General features: G+C 49.1%; 1 protein-coding gene across 1 annotated transcript in view; it reads left to right on the top strand.

Annotated features, from left to right (window-relative positions):
* The window catches only part of RERE (arginine-glutamic acid dipeptide repeats), a 166532-nt gene that overhangs the window by 69034 nt on the left and 79037 nt on the right, over positions 1-18461 (top strand). Inside the window, 2 exon segments of the mRNA XM_064730880.1 lie at positions 14347-14452; positions 16689-16785. Of these exon segments, the coding sequence (XP_064586950.1) occupies positions 14347-14452; positions 16689-16785 (203 nt within the window).

Here is an 18461-nt window from a genome sequence, read left to right as displayed (position 1 = left end):
AGGAAACGTTATTAATTGTGATGCAGTTGCCCTTTGTGCCTGTGTGTTTACTTGATTGAAGCATCTTGACTGTGGAGCTTTCTCCTTGAAGCCTGATTTGAATGGAGTGTACAGCTGGATTGCCCCAGGGCCTTGTAACAATTTATAGTCTGCATGGAAAGGCAGAAGTGCATAAAAAGACAGTTGTGAAATGCTGCTAGTGCCCTGTAATAGAAAATCTGGCTGTGATGACCTTGGCTGCCTGGGCCCCTGGGACCGCTTTGCTCCCATCTCAAGGATTAGAAAATGGAAAGGGTTGCACCTCACCTGGAGTAAAGGAGGGGAAAAATCACAAGAAATTTGTTTTTTCCAAATTATATAATTCATGCTTCCTCTCTTTTCCATTCCTCCTGCATATGGCCTTGCATTTTAGCAAACATGTTAAATTTACATCTGTTATTCTCTGCACTGTTACAGGAGCTGGGGTTTTTGCATGCAAATATCTGGGTGAGGTTTCTGTAGCCACAAGCATTTATGTATTTAAAAGCCTCATTCTGTTTGCAGATGAATTGATGTTCTGTTCCTGAACTGCAGCTGAATTAATTTGTGGCAAATTTTTCCTGGCCAGTTCCGAGGCAGCGTGACCTTTCCTTTTTGGTGTGGAAAAAATGCTGATTAATACAGATTTTTTTTTCCCCTGCTTCTCCACATCCATCGCTCTTTCTAGGGCCAAAAAAAAAAGGCAAAAAAAGATTTTCTGCTTCCTCCAGATCACTGCTAAACCTTTCCAAGGCGAGGTTGGAGCAGCTCACAGTGCCACGAAGGGCCAGAGCAGCCTTGCTGATGGGAGCCAGACAAATGAGGCCTTTGAAGGGACACTGAATTATTTAAAATCAAAAATTTAGCCTGCAAATGAGATTGGCTTTTATGTGCAATGTGCGGCAGATGGAGGTGCTGCTGTGGCTGCAGTGGGGCAGGGAGGGGTGGGAGGTGAGGGTGGCAGTGCAGGGATGGAGGTGACACTTTGGGATTGCAGGGCAGGGGCTGCTCAGTGATTGAATCCTCTGATGCTGTCACTGAGCCGTGAGGCTGCAGATAACATTCTCTGCCTGTGCTGGAAACAAGAATCAATACTAACTCCTTGACAGGGGCTAAATTATTAAATAGAGCCTTCCTTACAATGTTTCATTATCTGGGATTTACCTCAGCTGGTGATTTGTCAGCAGCACAGGGAGATTTGCTGGGTGTTTTGTATTAAAATCATTCCAGATGCATATGAATCCATTTTGATAATTCCCCTCCTTTTTACAATGCTTCTCTGTGTTTTTTTTTTTTTTTTGGTTGCTATTACCCAGATGCCACTTTGAATTCTCACACAGATCCTAAGCTGTGCTGCACAGTGAGGTTTGGGCTTGTCACATCTGTGTAAAAATAAATCCTTTTTGTGTGGCAGGCTGTTGTCTAAGTGCTGCTTTCAGGCTGTTAAATTAGCAGGGGATTTGCAGTGTCTCTCAGGTGAGCCTCAGAGCTGAGGCACAGGGCTGCTCTGTGGATTTATGGGCACTGGGCTTTCACTGGGCTCGGCTGAAATATGGAGCAACATCCTTTTATTCTGTTGTACATCTTGGGAAGGAAGCAGGAGCAGGAACCATCCATTCTAAGCTGCTAACCCAGCAGATTTTGGTGCTCAGGGCTGTGTGGAGATGCTGTGTTCAGACCCGGCTCAGATGTGTCATTTCATCAGTGCCATTATTTTGTCAATTAACCAATATTTAACATTTTTGTGGGATTTTGGGGTTGTTTTTCTGAGTAGCCTTGGCTGGGTAATGCACCAGTGCAAGCGAATGAATTCCTCCAGAGCTGCAGAGTTATGTCACAATTGCACCACGGTCCTTTGGAGAGGCAGTGCTCGTGTTTGGGGGTGTAAAGCAGATGGCAGCATTGTTCACAGGGAGGATTAACAGCTGGAAGTTAAGGCTATATGTGTGTTTTTGAGGGCTCAAATCCAGCTCTGCCTCCATTCCTTCCATATGGCCTGGATCTCTGCAATCCAGCCCTCACAACTTAGGGGCTACATTAAAAACCCCCAAACAAACATACAAAACACCAAAACAAACAAAAAATCCCACAGGATAATCCACAGGGGGTTGTTTTGATTTTTTTTTTTTTCCTTTTTAATGTGATTGCCCTGTTAGTTTTTGCCCCAGTTGGCATCCAGCAGTTGGAATTCTCATGGCTGGCTTGTTGGCACAGGAGCACTGGAGGATTATTCCCCCAGGAAAGGCTCCTGGGCTGTTTCCCTGAGCTGATATTTATAATTTCAGCAAGCCTTTTGTCATGGCAGCGTGTCTTCAGCACCTTTACCTTTCTATTTTACCTTTCTCCTGCCTTGTTTCCTCCCCCTTACCCAAGGTAAACCTGTTCCCTACACCTGTGCTGAGATAATTGAGTGCTAAATAAATCATTGTGTGCCAGCTGGAAAATACCCAGAAAAAAAATGTTATCTCTGGCTTTTAGGGGGGAAAAAAGTATCAAATTGTACATTAGCTGGGTTTTATGTAGCAAGAGAAAATGGAGTTAGGATAAATGTAGCCATGTCCTCTGGTGTTGAATAGTGAGAGCATCTGTCATGTTTAATAATGCTTCTGACCTTTAGGATTATTGAAGTCGAAATTTCCTCTCTGGTCATTTGGGGCTCCTTGAGCACTGTCAGATTTCTTTTGCCTCTGCTCAGCCTCCAAAGGCACATTGTTATGCTTGCTGAGCTGCTGGGGATAATTCATTACAGGAATTTGTTTTCCTGCTTTCCGAAGGGTTTCCTTGAGGGATGTGAAATGTCACTGGGTTCCAGAGGGGTCCCAGCCCAGGGATGTGCTTGGGGTGGCTCTGTGGGCTGCAGGTGATGCTGTTACTGCTGCTGTGGGACAAAGGCACAGCCTGAGAGGGACAGAGGAGCGCGGAGGGCAAAGGTGGGGATGCTCTGTGCGCACCTTTCTGTGCCTGAGGGGCAGGAAGGGCAGAATCTCCCTTTTTTGAGTACCTGAGTGGCAGGAAAGGTAAAATCTCCCTTTTTTGAGTACCTGAGTGGCAGGAAAGGCAAAATCTCCATTTTTTGGGTACCTGTTCTGTGCCTGAGTGTCAAGAGAGGCAAAATCTCCTTTTTTGAGTACCTGTTCTGTATCTCAGTGGCAGGAAAAGCAAAATCTCCTTTTTTTGAATACCTTTTCTGTGCCTGAGGGGCAGGAAAGGCAGAATTTCCCCTTTTTGAGTACCTGAGTGGCAGCAAAGGTAAAATCTCCCTTTTCTGAGTACCTGTTCTGTACCTGAGTGTCAAGAAAGGCAAAATCTCCCTTTTTTGGGTACCTGTTCTGTGCCTGAGTGTCAAGAAAGGTAAAATCTCCCTTTTCTGAGTACCTGTTCTGTACCTGAGTGTCAAGAAAGGCAAAATCTCCCTTTTTTGAATACCTTTTCTGTGCCTGAGGGGCAGGAAAGGTAAAATCTCCCTTTTCTGAGTACCTGTTCTGTATCTCAGTGGCAGGAAAATAAAATCTCCTTATTTTTGAATACCTTTTCTGTGCCTGAGTGGCGGGAAAGGTAAAATCTCCCTTTTTTGAATATCTGTTCTATACCTCAGTGGCAGGAAAGGTAAAATCTCCCTTTTTTGAGTACCTGAGTGGCAGGAAAGGTAAAATCTCCCCTTTTTGAGTACCTGTTCTGTATCTCAGTGGCAGGAAAAGCAAAATCTCCTTTTTTTGAATACCTTTTCTGTGCCTGAGGGTATTCTGAGGAAAGGCAGAATTTCCCCTTTTTGAGTACCTGAGTGGCAGCAAAGGTAAAATCTCCCTTTTCTGAGTACCTGTTCTGTACCTGAGTGTCAAGAAAGGCAAAATCTCCCTTTTTTGAATACCTTTTCTGTGCCTGAGTGTCAAGAGAGGCAAAATCTCCTTATTTTTGAATACCTTTTCTGTGCCTGAGTGGCGGGAAAGGTAAAATCTCCCTTTTTTGAATATCTGTTCTATACCTCAGTGGCAGGAAAGGCAAAATCTCCCTTTTACTCAGCAGGGACTGATGGAGCCACTTAGGGAAACCCTTCAAGGCAGCTCCACCTTGTGCCTGGCAGAGTTTGAGCCTCTCGGGCTGGGTTTGTCCCCTGGTGTCACCTCTGGGGACGGGTCCCTGCCTGGCACTCGCAGCCAGGGCTGTGATGGATCTGCGTTTTTGACACTGCAATCACCGAACACCAATCCACGGAGAATTTGGACTTGTAGTTTTGATTAAAGTGATTGATTTTTAAAGCAGCCTCAGTTCGTTTTGGGCCATTAGAGAGTATTTGAAAGGAAAATAACTCTTTAATTAAATTAGTAGTGTGTAAGCATCCTGCTCTGCTTTCTAAGCAGAACTTCTGGGGGTTTTTAAATCATATTCCCTTCAGTTGGTTGTTGGCACATTTTAAGGTTAAAAGCGATGCAAAATTATTAAGACCAGCAAGCCTGTGCTGAGCAACTCTTAAACTTCAAATGTTTTTCCTTTGGGAAAACACCCAGGTTGTGTTGTTGTGTAAAGCAATTCTTGTCCACCCACCTGGGTGTGATATTAATATACCCCACGGAAGGAATGCTGTGTAAACAGCAAAGTGCTTCCCTTTTATTTGTAAAACATCCTTTTCAGACTACAAACACGTCTAAAAGGTTCAGTTTATGGAGAGAATCACATAAGTAAGATAAAAGAATGTGTATGTTTCAGTGCTGTGCAATAGAAAGAGATAATTTATGCTCTGTATCTGCGATTAGTGACCCGAGGCTGTTGAACTTCCTCTTTATGGATTGGGAAAATGCTGTGACAGTTTTCAAGGGAATTGCTCTCTTTGAGTTTAAAGAGATGAAAATGGCTCTGCTAACAAGGACCAGCTTCAGCGGGTGCTTTCATATTCCTCGTGTTTAAAAAAAAAAAAAGGGAGGCAAGAAAAGCAAAGGCAATTGGGTGCTTTGATATGTGTGACCCCAGAGGCTGCAGCAGCAGCAGCAGCTGGGGGATGGCAGCAGGGCTGCAGGAGCTGTCCTGGGGAGATTTGTGCAGGCTGAGAGGATGGAAAGGGCGTTTGCCAGGAGGGGAGATGCCATTTGGTGCCAGATTTCCTGTTCTGAGGGGTTCTGGTGCTTCCCATGTTGATATTCCCAAACCCAGGAATTGCCTCTGCCTGTGCTGGGCTCTTGGTCCAGGGTGGTGAGCGCCAGCCTGGGCTGGCAATTAGAGCTGCCCTCCCTCAGCTGGGGCGAATTTGGGAGGAAATAGCTGAGAACGGCCTCCTGATTTCAGGTGTGGCTCTGCTGCACCTTCAGAACACGAACTCTGGGAGGTTTGAGCTGCTTTGGGCCTTTCAGCTGCAGAATTCCATTAACTGTGGTGAAATATCACCCTCAGTCTCTGATCTGGAGGTGATTAAAGCAAGGGGCTGTTTGTTACCAAAGACATTGGGCCAGGAAAACAAGCAGCTGGGAGCACATCTGGAGCAGGGCTGCGTTTGCAGCAGGCACAGTAAATATTGAAATCGGAGCTGATGCTGCCTCCCATTGCAGATGGATTTCTCATGTGCTCCTTGGGAAGCACTTGTGGGACGAGTGCTGCAGTTTGCACCAGTTCAAGTGCTGGGAAATGCCTTTGGATTTGTCAGTGCTGCTGGTGCCAGGGCTTCAATATTTCATTGTGCTTTTCCAAGGAACTGAGCACTGGGGGAGCTCTGGGGCTTTTTGGGGCAGGTTCCCAGGGAGATGGCACAGCCAGAGCTGCAGGCAGCTGCAATGTGGGCTTCAGTACTGATCCAAGGGCTTCTCCCCTATTCTGTGTGTCACAGAGAGGCAGAGCTCCTCGTTGGATTGCACAATCTCCAGCACTCCCATCTCCCCAGAGACAGGCAGTTTGCACAACCAAGTTCATGCGAGTGTTCAAGCCTTTCTGAGAAGATTCTCTGTGGTGAAAGGAAGCTGATGTAAATCATGAGCTCTCTAACCCGTCAAACCAAGTTTTATACAAGTTCCCTGAATTGCTTCTGGTCATTTTTCTGTTTTGGAAGGTTCCCTGCCAGTTTGTGCATTTCTGGTAGCTCAGAGAATCCTCCTGTTTGCAGTGGGTCTGGACAGAACTGGCTGTGCTGGTTCCCTTGGGGTGAATCCTTGTGCCCAGGGCAGAGGCATCAGCCCTCATCATCATCATCCTCATCCTCAGGAGGCTTCTGGAGCCAGAGCCTTCGAGGCTGGCACTGCTGGGTTCCATCCAGTGCCTGCAGTAATAGAGGAAATTAATTTGAGTTCTGCACGAGGGCTGAGTGCTTTGTGCTGCTTGGGCTCTGAGCTTTCTGCTGCTGGACCTGGCAGTGAATTAACACCTTGACTTCTTTAATAGAAGTTATTAGTGGCTTCATTTGTTGGAGTTGTAATGCCGTGCTGATTATATGGCCCAAGACAAACGATTAACTTTGGAATTGTGCATTAGCTTGGCTGGCTGTGCTCACTGCAGTTCAGAGCAGAGTGCACATGGTGGCCATGGGATGTGCTAGAGGTTTAAAAACCACATTTCTCTATTTCAGAACTGCTTTTCTTGTGCACCATCCCAGTTGTCTGTATGTTCACACTTCCAGCACCCAATAAAAGTTGATTTTTTTCTTTGTATCTCTCTCCCATCTTTCCCTTTGAGATTTTTTCTCTTCCAGCAGGTAAATGCATCCTGTTTATTCTCAGTGTAGTTATTTCTGATTTTAGTGTTTTCAATATCTGGCTATTTCCAGATGAATGGAGAGCATCTTTGCAATCTTTCTGTTCAGATTAGATTGCAGCCTGTGGAGCTGCTTTGGGGTGTTTGTTTAGTCCTGATTTACATACAAACACAAAGAAAAACTCTAAAGGTGGTGTTGCTAATTCAGCTATTGACACCACTTTGTTTCCTCCCAGGAGCAGCGTTTGCTTTTGTGGTGGAACAGCCCAGTCTCACTCTGGCTGCTCAGTGCATTTTCTTTCCTTTTCTTTTTGCAATTCCCAGCCCCAGCCTGTTGGCAAAGTGCTTTAATTTTCCCGTTACAAATTCCCTGCCCATTTGAGGTGATATTTCAGCAGGCAGTGACTGTTCAAACTCGGGGCTGGGTTTGCAGAGCAAACTCCTGCTTGTTTTATCCTCCAGCTCTTGGTGTGTCTTTGTTCAAAGGTAAACCCCTCGGTGAGATGGTAAAGAAAATGTGGCCTCTTGATATTTAAAAGGTGAGAAATCTATTTAAACTGTGGATGATGGCTTTGAATAGCCCCACTGCTGAGTGCTGCTTGTTTTAATAGAAGTGATAAATACTGTGGCTGGTGCTGCTCTGCAATTAGATCTGAGCTATGTGCTATAAATGACATTTAATGGCAAATGTCAGGCGGGGCCCGAGTGGTATCTTCATTTCAGTGGTGCACTTCTTTGGCACAACGCTAAGAAAACCTTAATGGAATTTAATTACCAGAGCATCCATTCAGTGCTCGGTGAATGCATTTGTGATCCCATTAGGTGCTGCTGAGCTGAGCAGGGGATGCTCAGGGGGTCCCTGGCACTTCTGGGCCAGCAGCTCCCCCAAATCTGCTCCTGGGAAAGGCAAAATCTGAAAATCTGTGACCAGAGTGGGGCAGAGAGCAGGGGCAGGGATGCTGTGGCCAGAACCAGAGCTGATTTCTCTCTCAGGGGTGTTAATTACAGCCCATGAATGACTCTGGGGTGTTGGTGCGGAGCTGTGGCACCTCCAGGCCTCACCTGGATTTGTGGGTTTATATGAAATGCACGTTGGTGAGGTTGTTGTAAATGGGATTTACACCCAGCTGGGTGCAGGGTGGTACCCACGGATGGAGGGGCTGCAGCACCTTCCCTGCACAATCACCTGCAATTCCACTGAATGGGGAGGTGTAGGGGGGAAATGAACCCAGGAAACCTGGATGGGAGAAAGGAAACGGAGCAGAAAGAGACCACAAAGGGATTAAATGAGGCAGTAAGCAATGACCCATAACCTTCATGGAACATCTTATCATAGTTTTATTTTAAGCCAGTCAGTTTTTAAGCATAACTGCTTTTTTTTTAACAAGATGAGATTATCTTGTGTCGTTTAGGATCACAGTGAAATTTTAAGGGTATTTTGTACCCGAGTGTATTTCACTTAAATGAGAGCAGGTGACTTGCTGTTCTCAGCACAGTGAGCAGCTTTGTTTTGGTAAAGCTGGAGAGCTGATGGGATAAACAGTAGAGTTTATTTTAAATACAGACATCTCTCAGTCATCAGCTGAAATGAATCATGTTCCTTGTCTCCTCTGAAACCCTGGATGAGGCTGTGCTCAAGGTGAGACGTGAGAGTGACACTAAATAAAATAAAGGGCTGACACTTGTTCCACATCAGTCAGCTTTGTAAAACCTGCTGGGTTTGCTGAAATTCCTTAGGGCTGCACTGTGCTTGAGCACAGGGAGCTCCAGTGCTGGCTCCTGGTGGGGTGGATCCCAGTGCTGGGTTCACCAGGCTCAGTTCATTGCATTTCCTTTTATTGCGTTTCTTGTGAGCTGGGTCTCAGGATCTCACTGCTGCCTTCACCAGACTCAGTTCATTGCATTTCCTTTCATTGCATTTCCTGGTGGGGTGGGTCTCATTGCTGCATTCACCAGAATCCGTTCAGTGCCTTTTATTGCATTTCCTTATTTCCTTTTATTGCATTTCCTGGTGAGGTCAGTCCCGTGCTGCTCATTGCATGTTTCCTGGTGAGGTGGGACTCACTGCTGGGCTCACCAGGGAGGTTCAGTGCCTTTTATTGCAATTCCTGATGAGGTGAGTCTCAGGATCTCCCCGCTGGATCCACCAGGCTCAGTTTGGTGCTGTTCATTGCATTTCTTGGTGAAGTGGGTCTCCCTGCTGCACCAGGCTCAGTTTGGTGCCTTTTATTGCATTTCCTTTTATTGCATTTCCTTTTATTGCATTTCTGGTGAGGTGGATCTCACTGCTGCATTCACCAGGCTCAGTTTGGTGCCTTTTATTGCATTTGCTGATGGGTCTGTCCTGCTGCAGAGGTGGCACAGTTCTCATCCCTGGTGTGTCCCAGCAGAACATGCCGTGCTCTCAGGGCTGTGTTCTCAGAGCTGTGTTCTCAGAGCTGTGCCTGAGCTCAGGGCTGTGCTGAGCTGTGTTTTTCAGCAAGTCTGGCAGCTCCAGTGCCAAACTCCCACGCTGGGAGACAGCAGATGGCATCTCGTGGGCACTGACTGCAGGGAGGGCGGGCACCAGTGCTGTGCAGAGCTCCAGCCCTGGGCACTGGGGCTACCTCAGGGGCACCAACAGCCCCGAGGGGATGTGCCCTGCTGCAGCCGGGGCTTTGGGCAGCTCTCGAAGGTGTGCACAGGCTGCAGGTGGATACTGGGGTGGCTCAGGGGTGTTCTGGGGCTCTGGTGCCTCCCCTGTTCTCCTGTGAGGAGCACAAGTGAGCTGTGTGTGGTGTGTGCAGCCAGTGCTGCTTCACCTTCTGTAAATACAGAACAAGCACTTGTGAGCAGTGTGCCTGGGCCTGCTGGTCCCTGCAGCTGTGCAGGGCTCTGAGAGCCTGCAATTCAGGGCAGGGTGAGTGTGAGCAGTGTTTTATACCTCAGTGTGAGGAATTCAGGGCAAGGTGAGTGTGAGCAGTGTTTTGTGAGGAATTCCGGGCAAGGTGAGTGTGAGCAGTGTTTTACATCTCAGTGTGAGGAATCCAGGGCAAGGTGAGTGTGAGCAAAATCTCAATGTGAGAAATTCAGGCAAGGTGAGTGTGAGCAGTGTTTTGTGAGGAATTCAGGGCAAGGTGAGTGTGAGCAGTGTTTTGTGAGGAATTCAGGGCAAGGTGAGTGTGAGCAGTGTTTTGTGAGGAATTCAGGGCAAGGTGAGTGTGAGCAGTGTTTTATACCTCAGTGTGAGGAATTCAGGGCAAGGTGAGTGTGAGCAGTGTTTTGTGAGGAATTCAGGGCAAGGTGAGTGTGAGCAGTGTTTTGTGAGGAATTCAGGGCAAGGTGAGTGTGAGCAGTGTTTTGTGAGGAATTCAGGGCAAGGTGAGTGTGAGCAGTGTTTTACACCTCACAGCTCCTCCGACACCAGGCTGAATCTGTTCCCAGCATGCTGAGGTGACTCAGTGAATGCCAAAAGGAGTTTCGTTTGTGAATAAAAAGAACACGTGGAAATTTCTTGCTGTAATCAGTCAGCAGAAGTCAGTTGTGAAAAAATCCGATATTGTTTTGTCAATAAGTGACACTGTGCCCTGCACAGATCACAGGAATGGGCCCTCACCCTGCACACAGCAATATTTGCTGCCCCAGCAGCCCATCCCCAGCTCAGCTCACACTCAGTGCATCCTCTGATCGATCATCACAGCTTTCCCAGGGCTGCTCATTTCCTGCTCCATCAGTGCCCTCCATCAGCCCAATCACACAGCCACAGCTTGTTTCCATCAGGAAACCCCTGCAGGTGGAGCATTAGACAGCAGCAGCAGGTTTGGGCTCTGCCTTGGCTCGGGGTGAGGGCACAGCCCTGCCTGGGCAGGGGCACGGAGGGTTAATCTGCTGTGCCCACATCACTGCTTTTATTTCACATTTGTGTTTCTTGCTGAACACTGACAATGCTGCTCTGTTTGCAAGGAGTAATTATGTGTTGCTATGCAGGCATCTGAATTAAATAATCAAGCTGCAAAAATAACATTCATTTGTAGTAATAACCTCTGCATTTCCAGGCTGGGTTTGCTTGGCTTACAAACAGCTGATCAGTTTTCTTAATTAATTAGCAAACAGCCTACAAAAAGATACCCTGAGAACGTTGGATTACACGTGCTGCTGTGGAGAGGGAAGGGAAATAATCCTTGCTGTGTCTCCTTAGCTCCTCATTTCCACATAGGTTCATTTGTGCCCCCTCTGTGGGGAAAAAAACCCCAAACAGTGAATTTAAATGGTTTTTATTGTTCCTTTTCTCTCTCTGACTATTAGTAAATGTCAGAATGGAGTGAGAGTGAGGAGGAGTGATGTTTTATGTGGCAAACAGGTTGGGAAAGGAGATGTTCTGTTCCTTGTCCTGTTTGTGTCCCTGGGGTTGCTGTTGGTCTGTGCCCATCTGCCATGGCAGCCGTTGGCACGCTGTGCCCAGAGCTCCCTGAACAGGGCAGGGTGTGATTGTTCCCCTGGAGGAGCTGCAGGACATCTGTGCTGATGCTCACTGGGCTCTCACCCCTCTGGAGCCTCTGCAGGAACTGTTCTGAAAATGCCTCCCCAGGGAAAGCACCTTGGAACTGCCACCAGTGCTGTGAAATCAGGACATTCCTGCTTTCTAAAGAGAATTTGCAGCATTATTTTTCCCCCTTCAAGGCAGAGGCTCATTTTAAATAGAAGTTGACCAGATGCCTGTGAACTGAGATGCTTTAATCCATTTACAGATCCCATCTAATTCTTGTTCAATGTCCAAAACTGATTCATGCTGTTTAAAAGGAACAAAACCCAAAATGTCAGCGAGAATAAAACCCCCAAATGAGCACTTTGTGAGCGCTGCAGCAAAAGACAATATTTTCATTAAAGGGGAGAATGTGGTTTTGCAGCACAGGGAATCGTTCTGAGCTGACACAAAGACACTTGAAATTTAAAGCTCTTGCCATGGCTGCACTTTCTGCAAGCCTGGCTTTGGCGTGTGACTGTCTGCAGCTTTTCACATGTAAAGGTGTAAAAAAGGGAAAAAAAAAGTCACACTTTTAGGAGGGAGGGGACACTTCCTTTGTGTGCACATGGTTTGGAAATACAGAGTCTGCCACAGGAGAGGGTGCCTTGACACCTCTGAGTGCAGCCTGCTTTATAGATGACATGAGCATTTAGGAAGTTGGCTGGCAAAATAGCATGTCTAGGAATCTGTGTGCCATGAGGGATGGAAATGTGAAAAGGGAGACTCTGACAGACGTTTTGTGTTTTTAGCAAGATTGAAGCTTCAGGTTCAACCCCACAAAGTGCTCTGTGCTGGAGAGTGGGCACAGAAAAGGGATTGTCAGGGTGCAGCTGTTAAATGAATTGGACCAAAATGACCCAAAAGGTATTTAGGAAGGAGATCAGCTCATCTTCCCCCAAAGAACACCCAGAGAATTTGCAGAGGGATGCTGGGTTGATGTTTCCCATCATTGCTGTGAGCTCACCAAGAGAATTTATGAACTCTTAGCGAGAGGGTAACAGATTATTTACTCGGACTTTTTAGTCTCCAGAATTCAGAGAGACTGCCCATAAAAGCTGTGGTGCACAGAGCATTATTCCAGCAGAACAGCTGAGCCTGCAGCCCCAATTCCTGAGCAGCAGGCAGCAGAAATCAGAGCCTCTCACTCGCTGTCCCTTTGATTTTTTCCCCTGTTTGCTCTGATTGCAGCTGTGGTGTTTGAAAGGCTCCAGCCCAGGATGCTCAGAGGCTCTGGGGATGTAGAGGTGGCTGAGCTGGGGATGCTCAGAGGCTTTGGGATATGGATGTGGCTTGGTCGGGATGCTCAGAGGCTCTGGGGATGGGGATGGTGGCTCAGTCTGGGATGCTCAGAGCAGTTTGGGGATGGGGAAGTGACTCAGATGCTCAGCCCAGGGATGCTCAGAGGCTTTGGAGATGGGGATGGTGGAGGTGGCTCGGTTCAGGGATGCTCAGAGGCTTTTGGGGATGCTCAGCAGCTTTGGGGATGGTGGAGATGGCTCAGCCTGGGATGCTCAGAGGCTTTGGGGATGGTGGCTCAGCCTGGGATGCTCAGAGCAGTTTGGGGATGGGGAAGTGACTCAGCCTGGGGATGCTCAGCCTGGGATGCTCAGAGGCTCTGGGGATGGGGATGGTGGAGATGGCTCAGCCTGGGATGCTCAGAGGCTCTGGGGATGGGAATGGTGGCTCAGTCTGGGATGCTCAGAGCAGTTTGGGGATGGGGAAGTGACTCAGCCTGGGGATGCTCAGCCTGGGGATGCTCAGAGGCTCTGGGGATGGGGATGGTGGCTCAGTGTGGGATGCTCAGAGCAGTTTGGGGATGGGAATGTGGCTTGGTCGGGATGCTCAGAGGCTCTGGGGATGGGGATGGTGGCTCAGCCCAGGATCTCAGAGCGGTTTGGGGATGGGGATGGTGGAGATGGCTCAGCCTGGGATGCTCAGAGCAGTTTGGGGATGGGGAAGTGACTCAGCCCAGGGATGCTCAGAAGCTTTGAGGATGGCGATGGTGGAGATGGCTCAGCCTGGGATGCTCAGAGGCTCTGGGGATGGGAATGGTGGCTCAGTGTGGGATGCTCAGAGCAGTTTGGGGATGGGAATGTGGCTTGGTCGGGATGCTCCGAGGCTCTGGGGATGGGGATGTCGAGGTGGCTCGGTCCCAGCTTTCCTGGCACAATGCTGCCACTGGCAGTGGTGTGCCGGTATTACACAGCTCTGCTCAGGAAATGCTTTCCCGGGAAGGTCTGCCTGTTGTTTATTCAGCAGGAAAGCTCTGACACCGGGCTGCTGCTGCTGCAGGGAGCCAGCAGAACCTGCCCACAGCCCAGGGACCTGCAGGGGAGCCCAGAGTGGGTTTGGGAGCTCAGGAGCAGTCTCAGACTGCCCTAGGGGATTGCAGCCCAGAGGAAAACAAGGCTGCACTTGCCTCATGCCAGAGGAATGTTCCCTTCCCTTCAGGCCTTTGTTGTTCTCTGTGTTGGAGCAGCAGGGAGAATTGCAGACCAGGGGGTTCAGAGATGAGCTGAGCAGAGTCCGTAGTGACTCCATCTAAAAGTTCTCTCTAAGTGGTGTTTATGCTTCAGTTTCCTTCTAAGAAGGAGCAAATTGGTGGCTGGAGCCTCAGTGAAAAAAGAGCATTTGGGGAAGACAGTTTTGTGTAAATTTTGCTGTGAGGTTGATGAGCAGTCAGAGCCTGTAATTATTGTGATTGAAGTGCAGTATCCTATTCTTTTGTGTAATAAAGAACATCTATGATTATGTCTGGATCCATCTGTCCTTGGGGGAAAAAAATCTATTATCTCTTGGTTCCCACTGCTCAGAATGGTTGCACTGAATGGTGTTACTGTGGGTATTCTTTTCTGCATGTTTGGCCATAAATACTTCTTATTTGTGGAAATCAGCAGCCTGCACGAGGCCAAAAATTGCAATCCTTTTCTGATCCCTGCCTCTTTCCCTGGGTTAATTAACATGAGTGAGTAGATTGGGGTTTGCTGGTCAGATGCAGAGACACAACTGATGCAGGAGGGTCTCCCTGCCTTTGTCTGGGCTGGAAATCAATCAGGCTGGAGAAATGCTTTCCTGCCTCTGGGTCTGACCTGGGGGGTTCCAGTGAGGGCTGGGGGCTGATTTCCTGTCAGTAACACCCCAGGGTTGTTTTTCAGAGCAAGAGGGACCATCTGCTGATGAACGTCAAGTGGTACTACCGCCAGTCCGAGGTGCCCGACTCGGTGTACCAGCACCTGGTGCAGGACAGGCACAACGAGAACGGTGAGTGGGGACAGCCTGGCATGATCCTGGCTTTAACAGGGGCAGCTTGGCCTGATCCTGGCTTTAACAGGGGCAGCTTGGCCTAATCCTGGCTTTAACAGAGCCAGCCTGCCCCAATCCCAGCTTTAACAGAGCCAGCCTGCCCCAATCCCAGCTTTAACAGGGCCAGCCTGCCCCAATCCCAGCTTTAACAGGGCCAGCCTGCACTGATCCCAGCTTTAACAGGGCCAGCCTGCCCCAATCCCAGCTTTAACAGAGCCAGCCTGCCCCAATCCCAGCTTTAACAGAGCCAGTTTGGCCCAATCCCAGCTTTAACAGGGCCAGCTTGGCCCAATCCCAGCTTTAACAGGGCCAGCCTGCCCCAATCCCAGCTTTAACAGGGCCAGCCTGCCCCAATCCCAGCTTTAACAGAGCCAGCCTGCCCAATCCCAGCTTTAACAGGGCCAGCCTGCCCCAATCCCAGCTTTAGAAGAGCCAGCCTGCCCAATCCAGCTTTAACAGAGCCAAGTGTCTACGCCATCGAGGTGCCCGACTCGGTTACACACCTGGTGCCAGACAGGCACAACTGAGAACGGGAGGGACAGCCTGCATATCCAGGGTTTAACAGGGCCAGTCTGCCTGATCCTGGGTTTAACAGGGCAGCCTTGCCTAATCCCTGCCTTTAACAGGCCAGCCTGCCCCAATCCCAGCTTTAACAGAGCCAGCCTGCCCCAATCCCAGCTTTAACAGAGCCAGCCTGCCCCAATCCCAGCTTTAACAGGGCCAGCCTGCCCCGATCCCAGCTTTAACAGGGCCAGCCTGCACTGATCCCAGCTTTAACAGGGCCAGCTTGCCCCAATCCCAGCTTTAGAAGAGCCAGCCTGCCTAGTCCCAGTTTAACAGAACACTTCTGCACTGGGGTGTGGAACCAGGACATGGTGCTCTCTACCTGCCTGGTGTCACTGCTGTGTGTCCTGCTCCTGTAATCAGGGCCATTCCAGGTGTGCTGGAAGTGCTTGGCTGCACTATGAATAATAATTAATAACAACAGCAACAACGTTAATAATAGCATAACAAAATTATTATCATGTATGATGATGATGATTATTACTATTATCTCCTTGAAGGAGAATAGAAAAGCAAAATCACCCTGGATCCATGGTAGGCCTCTGGACACTGTGCTGATAATGAACTGAGCACCAAATTATCTGCAGAAATTGGGGATCTCCTCTGTTTTTTGTGGTTCTGCCATGAACAGTGCCGTGAGAGCTGTATCTCTCTCAGTCGTGCTCCCTTGCAGTGAATATTCACTGTGATTAATATTGCAGTGAGGGATGCAACTGAAGCACTTGGAGCTGAGTTTCCCCTTTTCTCTTTGCAAAAACAAGTGTGATCTTGGCTTTCACAGGAGCAGAAGGAACTTTAGTACATATCCCAGTGTCATTTATCTCCTGCCTCCAGGGAAGACATAACATTTGCTTCTGTTCTTACCAGGAAATTTCCTTGAGGCAACTGTTAAAAATTCTGAAGATACTCCAAGGTGAACCGTGCTGATAAAAGTTGGTGATTGAAATGTGGAATGCAGCAACTTTCTGGTGCCTGACAGAACAAAGTTGAGCACACGCTCCCCTTATGAAAGGACATTCTGTGTGTGCTTTTAGCAAGAGCTCCACAAATCTAACATTTCTGTTACTAATTTATTTGAAGCTTCTAACAATGAGATTACAGGCACAGTGTCAAAAAGGATTTTTGATAGCATGGCTGCTTTTATTGCAGTCTCCTGTGTGTGGAGAAGTATTTTTGTGTCTTCCTCAAAGGTATTAGAAAGAAGTCATGGAAAAAGTTGTCTTCCAGTTCTTTTGTTAACGCTCAGAATTTTCTGTGTTTGAACATGAATGTCAATATTTACCTCAAAGCCAGAGCTCCATGTCAGGATTTTGTTGCAGATTTGACATTAAATATGCACAGGAGCCCATGCCTTATCCTGGAAACCAAACAGATTCATTTCCTTGGTTCCTCCCACCCGGGAGTGATGCTCCCAGTGGTCAGGAGGAGTCCCAGTGCCCTTGGAAGGCTTTTCCCTTCAGAAGCCCTGGGAGAATTGATGGACGAGAATAGAAGTGATGTTCTTGCACATCAATTCCCACAGCCCACACGAGCAGAGTCGGTCAGCTCAGAGTGCACCTGAGGAGCCCCTGGGGCTGTGCCCTGGTGGCCCAGCTGTGTGTCAGGGCTGTGCTGCTGTTTGTCTCTGCAGACTCGGGACGGGAGCTGGTCATCACCGACCCCGTGATCAAGAACCGCGAGCTCTTCATCTCCGACTACGTGGACACGTACCACGCTGCTGCCCTCAGGTGGGGACACCTGGGCACGGGCTGGGGACACCTGGGGACCGGCTGGGGTCATCCTGGGGCTGGGGACACCTGGGGACGGGCTGGGGACACCTGGGGATGGGCTGGGGACGGGCTGGGGACACCTGGGGACGGGCTGGGGATTGGGCTGGGGACGCTGGGGACACGGGGGGTGAGCTGGGGAGGCTGGGGACACCTGGGGACGGGCTGGGGTCATCCTGGGGCTGGGGACACCTGGGGACGGGCTGGGGTCATCCTGGGGCTGGGGACACCTGGGGACAGCCTGGGGCTGGGACAGAGGTGTCAGGGGCTCCGGGGGGAAGAGCCTGGGGCTGGGACAGAGGTTCCTGAGGCCCTGTGGGGACAGCCAGGGGGGACAGAGGCTCCTGGGGTCACTGCCCCCCAGCCCAGCCGTGCCCTCTCCCTGCAGTGTGCTGTGCCCTGGTGCAGCAGGGAGCTGCAGCCCTGCAGGTTCCTCTCCGTGCCAGGCAGTCAGTGGTGCCCAGCAGGAGCTGTTTGCCCTCCCTGCCAGCCCGGGGCATGGCTGGCTCCTGCAGCAGCCTGTCCCTCCCTCAGAGCCCCTCGTGCAGCTCTGGCTCTCTGCTGGGCTGCATGAAAGGCTTGTTGTGGGTGCTGTCCCTGCTCAGAGCCCAGCCCAGGCCGAGGGAGATCCCAGCTGTGTGCCCTCACTCTGCCCTGGCACCCTCCAGGCTTTGGGGGACACCCTCACTGGAGCTGCTCTCAGAGCCCAGCAGCCAGGCGTTATTTGTCAGCTGATTTCCAGCGTGCCAAACATGCATGGATATTGTCAAGATGCAAATTGAATAATCTCCCCGATAATGGTGCTCAGATGGTGTTTCACCACAGCCATCTGGAGACATTTTTTTGTTCAGAGTCACTTTGCTGAAGCCACTTACTTCAAGACAAACTGGCTTCTGTTCTGGTGGGGGAAAGCCTTTGATTTACATATTAAACCTTTCTTATAAACTCAGAGCATTGCAGGGTGTGCTGGGAGCCTCTGCTGAGTCCCAGTGTCACACCAGGAGCCAGGCTGGAAATCTGGAAATCAAGCACACAAACTCAGCTCTGTGGCTGCAGATTCCCTGGGACTGCTCTAACTCCCCTGCCACATCCTCTCAGTGCTTTTTCCCTTTAAAGAAAAGATAGGGACGGAAAGATAAAAATGGAATTTCCGTGTGTGCCAAACAAACTTGGGCAATAACCTGTGAGTGCAGAGGATGAGCAGAAGGATAATTGCACATGGTGTTCCTGCAGAGAACGTGGGGGAGGCACAGTGTGTCGTGATGCATGAAAGGGTAACATGAGATTCTAATTTATTATAATGCCAGATTATCTCTGTGCCCTCTGCAAACAAATGGACACACAGTGGATTGATGACAAACTGGGGAATAAAAACCAGTGATTGTAACCAGCAATATTCTACTCTAACCAGTGGGAAAATTCAACTAGAGGGTAGTTGTAGATCTCTGTGGAAGGGTGTCATAAACATGATGTGCTTTTTGCCTCTCTGGGGAATGCAGAACTCCTGGTCTGGAGTGCTGGGAGCAGGAGGTGCTGCTGCCATCCACAGAGACAATGCAGCTTAGCTGCAAAGTGCTTATTAGCTGCCAGGTGAATTATTGAAAGGAAGCCAAACCTCTTTCCCTAGAATACTTCTA

This window comes from Zonotrichia leucophrys, chromosome 21 (assembly GCF_028769735.1).
Source record: "Zonotrichia leucophrys gambelii isolate GWCS_2022_RI chromosome 21, RI_Zleu_2.0, whole genome shotgun sequence".
NCBI classification, from domain to species: Eukaryota; Metazoa; Chordata; class Aves; order Passeriformes; family Passerellidae; genus Zonotrichia; species Zonotrichia leucophrys.
The sequence above is the reverse complement of the archived record's forward strand: the minus strand, read 5'-3'. Positions and strand labels throughout refer to the sequence as shown.